The sequence below is a fragment of the Pistacia vera genome, unplaced genomic scaffold, assembly GCF_008641045.1.
Source record: "Pistacia vera cultivar Batoury unplaced genomic scaffold, PisVer_v2 Contig421, whole genome shotgun sequence".
NCBI lineage: Eukaryota > Viridiplantae > Streptophyta > Magnoliopsida > Sapindales > Anacardiaceae > Pistacia > Pistacia vera.
The window spans coordinates 1,350,976-1,358,723 of NW_022196248.1; the positions used below are offsets into that span (position 1 = coordinate 1,350,976).

The 7,748-nt window shown below is 35.5% G+C and overlaps 1 protein-coding gene across 1 annotated transcript; it reads right to left on the reverse strand.

Annotated features, from left to right (window-relative positions):
• Positions 1-2,917: 2,917 nt before the first annotated feature.
• On the reverse strand, positions 2,918-5,690 carry LOC116142945 (cytochrome P450 705A5-like). The gene is made up of 5 exons (XM_031428361.1): positions 5,165-5,690; positions 4,992-5,084; positions 4,765-4,901; positions 4,066-4,662; positions 2,918-3,055 (listed from the first exon to the last, which is right to left on the reverse strand). Exons 1-5 carry the CDS (start codon positions 5,688-5,690, stop codon positions 2,918-2,920), a joined length of 1,491 nt encoding a protein of 496 aa, XP_031284221.1.
• Positions 5,691-7,748: the final 2,058 nt, after the last annotated feature.

The window sequence follows — 7,748 nt, forward strand, 5'->3', positions numbered from 1 at the left end:
TTTTTTTTTATTTTTTTTCTTTTTTTAGCTTCTTTGCCTCTTGCTAATCGCAAAGGTTGAAGTTTTGGGGTATCCCCCCTCTTACGTGTAATTCATTATTCTTTATAAAATTACCTCTTACTGAAAAAATATATCCGACTCAGAGCACACGAAATGAAGTGCTTGGCCTACTACACATGGTTGATGATGTAATATTATAATTATTGTGCATATGGTATGGTCCCATAAATGCATGTGATATCTGGTAGGAACAACCTAGATTTTAGCAAAATATTTAGCCGATCATCCTTGATATTTATTTGTTTGCATGATATGAACCATTACATAAATAGTTGTGAAATCCAGCTATACTGCTAGCAAATTCCTATGTTTGTACACAATATAGTCACTGACGACATATGTATATTGGAAGGATATATTCACCTTTCACTTCTCGGCTTAAATAGGGATGTTAAATGGTGAGCGGTTTCGGGTACCCTACATGTTTTTAAGGAACCAAAATCGGAACCGCACAGTGCAAGTTCCCAAAAGAAGGAACCTGACCCGTGTCGGTTTCGGTTCTAATTTCAGGTAAACAGAACCTGAAATGCAGGTTTCGATTTCTTACTTAGGTACCTTGTCAATATCAATTACCCCCTATTAGTTTAAAAATGACAAAAATACCTTAAAAGTTTATAAATACACCCCTAATCAATTAAGAAAACCTACATTTAGTAGTTTTTAACTTTTGATTACTCATTCATTTGTATCCAATGTGACCCATAAATCCTCTAATCTCTAGGTAACACTTAAATTCAATCAATTCATTACAAATCACATAAAATTTCTCAATCAAAACCAAAACACAAACAAGTTCCAAGCAGGTTCCAAGCCGAGTACTCGCTTCAGGTTCTTTTCCCAAGTTTTGGTTCCAAAACCTATAGGAACCGAAACCGTATAGTGTCAGTTCCAATAAAATGGAACTGAAACCTATCCGCAAGGTGTCTGTTCTGGTTTCGGTTCTGATTTTGATTCTACTCGCTACTCGTGCTCACCCCTAATGTCAATGGGATAGGTTGGGTTGGACTAGAATTCCCACGTCCATGCTCAATTCTTTTATAAGTGATTGAAGCTATTAACACTAGGGGTGAGCACGGGTAGCGGGTAGAACCGGAACCGGGAGTAAGAATCGAAACTGGAGCCGGAACCTAACCAGAACCTGTACTGTGCGGGTAGGTTCCGGTTCCAATTTTTTGGAACCGCTACTGTGCGGTTCCGGTTCCGGTTCTTGCATGTGGAGGAACCAGAACCGGAACCGGAACCTGTAAAAAGGGTACCCTGTTTGGAACCTGTAGGGGGTACCCGGTTTGGAACCTGTNGCTCGACATAACTCCAACATGTTTTGAAGAATTCCATGGCTAAAACTAACTTAATTATGTTCTGTTTTTCAATGGAAAGCTAGATTTTATCAAACAATTACTAGAAGATCGAACAAACTTAGTTAGAATATGTGGTTTCTATTGTCTCTGATCATGACTTTGGTTATAAGAAAGACAGTATTAAAGCAGTTGAGATAGAGTCTCTCTAATTAATTGATCAATGTTTCAAAATTTTGAAGATACATAGTGGGTGATGATCTGTTCATGTAATTAATTAATCAATTCGAGGCAACAGATAACTAAAGCTAAAGGGTGCTAACACATAGCATTGTATTCCATATTCAATATATCTCCGAATTAAATGTGGAACTTAAGCTATGTAATTTATTAATTTAATTACAGAAACAGTTTCCCAATTACTCTATTACACAGTCTTAGTTATAATCTAAGTGATGGTCAATGAAAAAATAACCAAATAATCTAATAGATTTTATTGGATCTTTTTGCTAAAGTAATTTTTTTGTTTGTTAAAATGTAGCTGTCCTTTGGTAATTAACATAACAGAAGGAAGTTTTTTAGCTATAAATACTAGCTAATTAAGAGAAGCTCTGCAAAGTAATTTAAAAAGTCCAATCCTCTTGCAATAATGGCCACCATGAACGTACGCATGCAATGCTACTTCATAATCTCCTTATTCATCTTCATTATCTGCACCTTTCTTCTTCAAAAAGCTCACCAGCTCATCAAGCACCACCCACTTGCGCCTCCCTTCAAGCCCACCTGCTCTTCCTCTCATTGGTCATCTCCATCTCATGAGCCGAACATTCCACAAATCCCTCACTGAAATCGGCACTAAATATGGTCCTCTTCTCTAACTTCGCTTTGGCTTTACACACTGTGTCGTTGTTTCATCAGCTTCTGTGGCCATGGAAATATTCAAAACACATGATGTCAACCTCTCTTATCGCTTTCCATCTCCTTACGGGGATAGTATATTCCTGGGAAATCTTGGGATTTTCACTGCAGCATATAGAGATTACCAAAGATTAATGATGACACGATGAGTTAGCGTGATAAAACAAGATTAGCATTTGATTACATCTTTAGAATTGATAATAAGTTTCAATTACATAAACATAAACCTTAAAATCTGAAATAAATTTGAATAATTAATTGCATATTTTATATATTCAGAAGAAATAAGTAATATGTTTATATGTTACTTTTGGAGAAGTGGGAAAAAGTTTTTTAATTCACTGCTATCAACTTGAGAAATATTGTACGTATAACATTTTTATACAATATGATATGACGAAAGATGATTGGATAAAAGTTTATTTTTTTTAATTAAAAATTGATCAACTTATCCTAACAAATTGTGTTGTATAAAAATATTATATGTATAATATTATGCTATCTGCTTATCATTAACCTTTGTTCTCAATATTGTAAACACTGCATTGGTTCGGTATTAACTCTAAACTCCTTATCGTTAGCTTTTTTTCGTTAAGTTTGACGGAATTAGGGTGAATGACCTTACTGCACTTATTAGCTCATGCCTAGTAGCCAGCACCTTGCCTGCCTAACAGTCCCATTCCCACCATCCTTGTGCAGACAGCATCCTGAACTATTAAAGCCAGAGGTCCAACAGCCCCATGTTCTCCCTCACACAAAATCACCATGGCTAAGAGTTCTCCCTTCATTACGCATCAACATAAACACAATCAACTAAAACAAAATAATGGAAATGAGTACATACATGATCAACTCTGTCACCGAAGCTGAGATTAGCAAACATGTACACATGCACAAGGAGCAAATGGATGAAGAAAAGGGAAAGTGAAAGAAGAATCATTACTGAAACAAGAAAAGGAAAGGGAACAATTTGGGTCTTCAAATCCCGGGTCAATCCGGTTTTTCCCCGTTTTCGCAATGGCTTCTTCTCTCTTATTTCACCTCATTTGCTTCTTGAACATGAAAAGAGAAGAAATCCCCACCTCGATAACCTCTTGTTGGCTTTAATCTTTATGGTCATCACTCTGTTCATGGCGAACAAGAACAAGAAATAAATCAGATAAATAACGCAAGCCACCAACAATTCTACTTCAAGTTTCAACCATCTCCTCATCCCCTCAATAAGCAGCAAAATACGATCAACTAAAACAAATTGTACGTAGTACAGCATGGGAATGCGCGGTGCCCTGCTACGAATCTCTTTGTGGCTGCGTATGTCATAGCAGGTATTTATATAGTTACTATGCTTACTATTGGAAAGTTATATTTTAACAAAACAATTAATTATAACAAGAGAAAAAAAAACCATTAGTTAAAGCACAATGTTCATATTTTCTCTTATCATTTAGTATATAAGAAAGACTGTGATGATGTATTAGTTGAAATACATAATTAATTATAGCAAGGAAGCTTCAAAATTTTGAGAGACAATGAGACATTAGTGTATTTATTTGCTGGCGATGCGTACAGGAAAAATTGACAAAATCAAGCTTCATTATTTAGGATAGAATTTTTTGTACACATATAATGCCACAATTAATAAAGAAATCTGCAGAAGGATCTTACAGATTTCCAGTTTATTCCTTTCTAGACAATTAGCACTTGAAAGAAAATTAATTACTACTTGATCAATACTTGTTATGTCGGGCTTGAGTAAACAATATCATGTTTGAGCAAATGGGTTGAAGTGAACCACAGGGCGACACATAAGTTGCTGAGACAAGTGCATTGACATTCCTGGTCCAGCTTGCAGTTTAAACTTACTGCCTTCAACTTCAAAATCAAAGCATTGAACCATTGCAGCTGTTGCAGCACTCACGATGTTTGATGATAACAATGCACCCGGGCAGGCTCTCTTTCCTCCTCCAAATGGAAAATAATTGAAAAGTTGTTTCTTTGTCTCACTATCTTCTTCTTCTTTGGAATAAACCAAGAACCTCTCAGGGCGGAACTCGTTTGGTTTATCCCAAAACTCAGGATCCCTCATTATGGCATATGCATTAATAAGTGTTATAGTTTTTCCAGGTATATCGAAGCCTTTGATATTACAATTTCTATGGGGTTCCCTGAATATTATAGGGACATGTGGATGAATTCTCATTGTTTCCTTCACCACAGCCTGCAAAAAAGGAAGATTTCGTATATCTGATTCTTCAACAAGTCTATTTCTTCCAACAGCTGATTCAATCTCTTCCCTAGCTTTATTAAATGAATCAGGATGGTTGATAAGCTCCGCTATTGCCCATTTTACCGTCTCATCTGTGCCATTGATTCCAGCAATTAAGATATCCTGCAGGTATATTTTAGGAATATTATTTAATCTATTATGTTTAATACTCAATAAAGAAAAGAAAGGACTGACTAAAAATGTTTAATTGGATTCTCTTTATACCAGAAGGAAGGCTTTGATGTTTGTTTTGGTAATCTTGAACTCCGATTTTTCATCATGATATACCTCCAAGAGGATATCCATCAAATCTCTATTTTCGGATCTGTCGCCATCTCCATTTGCTCTTAATTCATGCTCTTCTAAGTACTTTTCCAACAACTCATCATACCTTTTAATTATCTCTCAACCCAGTTTCTCAAACAACCAGGACGCTAATATTTTGAAAGGACCTAGTGCTTCAGCAGACAAAAATTTGACAGTCAGCGCTAGTGACTCCACCATCTCTTTCATCATATCAGCCTCACAATTTCCCTCTGAAAATCCTGCACCCGTCACCATCCTCAATAGGACACTACTTGCAAGCTTCCCTAACTCACTACCCACGTCCACAACCTCATTTTACCAGCTTTCTCCAATATTTTGCTCAAGAGTCGCACAATTTCTTCGCGTCTAACATTACGTGACTTTTCAAGGTGCCGCGCTCCAAGTAGATCATTAACGCAAAGTTTCTTCATGAATCTCCTGTAATCTCCATATGGTGCAGTGAACATCCCAAGATTTCCCAGGAATATACTATCCCTAAAAACAGATTGTGGGCGATAAGAAAAGTTAATATCATGTGTTTTGAAGATTTCCATGGCCACAGCACCTGATGAAACAACAACCCAGCGCATAGATCCAATACGGAGATAGAGGAGAGGACCATATTTATGGCAGATATCAGTGACGGATTTGTGGACTGTTAGGCTCATGAGATGGAGATGACCAATGAGAGGAAGAGCAGGTGGGCTTCGAGGGAGGCGCAAGTGGGTGGTGCTTGATGAACTGGTTGGCCTTTTGAAGAGAAAGCGAAGAAGAAAGGTGCACATAATGAAGATGAATAAGGAGATTATGAAGTACCATTGCATGCCTACGTTAACGGTGGCCATTGTTTTAGGAGGAATGGACTTCTTTAGTTAATTTGCAGAGCATCTCTTAATTAGCTAGTACATATAGTAAAAAAAAAAAACTTACTGTTATGTTATTTACCAAAGAAGAGCTACATTCCACTAATGAAGTGTCTGTTTTTGGTAATTCCACAGGCTATCAATCTACTCCATCCAGATCAGCTTCAATAGACTCACTTACATCAAGCTCCAAATCTGATTCTCCTCACACATTACATCTGTCACTGTAGGTGCCCTAAAGCCAATAAAATCTTATAATTGACTCTAATTTTGTATCATACTTATCTGTTAATAAAAAACATTTTCTATATTTAATTTGTTTTTCATATTTATAAATATGTTATGATATACGTCCTTAGAATAGTAGAATCATGACAAGAGGATCAAGTGTGTTTTGACTTTAGATTGCGAGAACCCTATGAGCACATGAGGTGGCCATTATAAAAATGTCCATAACCCCAATATTATTTTAACCAAAGACATAGTTAATACGATAAGACTATCGTAGCGTTGAACGATCCTACCGAAATATAGTGATAGACCTCACTTGATTGACTCACCAGATGATTCTATATAGATGGTAACCCCAGTGTCTATGAAAAAAAATCTCTAACGGTTGGTAATGCACGTGATCCTTAGACTTAGACTTAAGATCATTGGAGTGTCTTGTGCATCTATTAGTGTAGTTTGATACTAGCTTAATGTAGTTTTTTTCTTAGAACTATAAAAATGGTAGTGATTAACTACATTGAGAAGTGCACTAAGACTACAGTGGATCAACAAATGATTCACCACTCCTAGGTACTGGAGAAGTAATCTCATAGTAAAGTTTGGTTAAATGACAACTACTACAAATCTGTGGCTGCAGTAAGATTGAGTTGTTACTTAATCAGATTTAGTTCGGTCGTTGATCCAATAACCAAATACCAATATATATGAAGGGAGTATTTGAGATAGTCACTATTTCCGTGCCTTAGCCTTGATGAGATAACAGATAATAAAAATATTTGATTACACGGTAACCATACTGTTGATAGGTATATGTCTTCTGCTGACTCTCTATCATTTGGATGGCTATGATGTCTTGCTAGATGTCAATCTTAGTCTATGAATATAAAGACGATTAATTGTAGATTAATCATGATTTTGTTCACTAACAACATTATAGAGTACCTATAGGTCACACACAAAAGAAGGTTGAATTGTAAAGGTTAATACTTTGGGGGTTTATGGAATGAACTATCTTATTTCTGGAATTTTAGATATCATATCTAGAATTGGTAGAGAAAATTTTGATCTCTTTAATAAACCGAGTCAAAAGAGATGATTTAGGGTTTTTTTCAGTGAAAGAGACCTTTAGGTAATTTTATCATAAGGGGCCTTTTGGTAATTTTATAAAGTGATTGAGTATAAATTACCCACTTAATCTAGGGTTGCCGCCTATTACTATTTATTGAGGGAAAAAGTTTAAAGTTATTTTATATTAAACTCCAACCCTAAAAGAAAAACCTAATTGTATATTCTCAAATTAATCTAGCTATTGATTTTTCCTCTTGATCCTTTGGTGCTTTCGCGTGGACAAATTCGTGCAATCCTATGCTTTGACTGATTTGTCGAAGGAAAATTAAAGTGACAGAGTCTCTAATGATAGTAAGTTCTCATTAAACCTAGTATAAATTTATTAATTAAATACACATATAATCATAACCCTGATCTTGGGTTTATTGTAATTGGGATTAAATTTTTTGTTTTATATTCTGCTACGTAATTCCAATATTTCATTACACAAGATTTGTTAGACTATGTCATTAACGTTTGTGTCTAGTTAATCAATAACTTAGAGAATAAGAAACGTGCAAGTTTTGTTAGAATATATAGTTAACATTTTCTCTAGGTAATTAATAACTTGGAGAATAAGAAATGTGTTTGATGTGGGTTTAAGCTTTTTGAAGATAGATGAAAGTAGGAAAGTGAAGATTATGCAGAGTATAATGACAAGATTAAGCAATAATATGGCAAGAGGAGCATTGCATGTATCCA

Bases quoted from the DNA above. Each gene is read 5' to 3' on its own strand.
- LOC116142945 (XM_031428361.1), bottom strand. From the start codon at position 5,690: ATGGCCACCGTTAACGTAGGCATGCAATGGTACTTCATAATCTCCTTA. The intron at 5,085-5,164 runs GTAAAATGAGGT...TGACGGGTGCAG, and splicing joins CAAAATATTGGAGAAAGCTG to GATTTTCAGAGGGAAATTGT. The intron at 4,663-4,764 runs GTATAAAGAGAA...ATATACCTGCAG, and splicing joins ACATCAAAGCCTTCCTTCTG to GATATCTTAATTGCTGGAAT.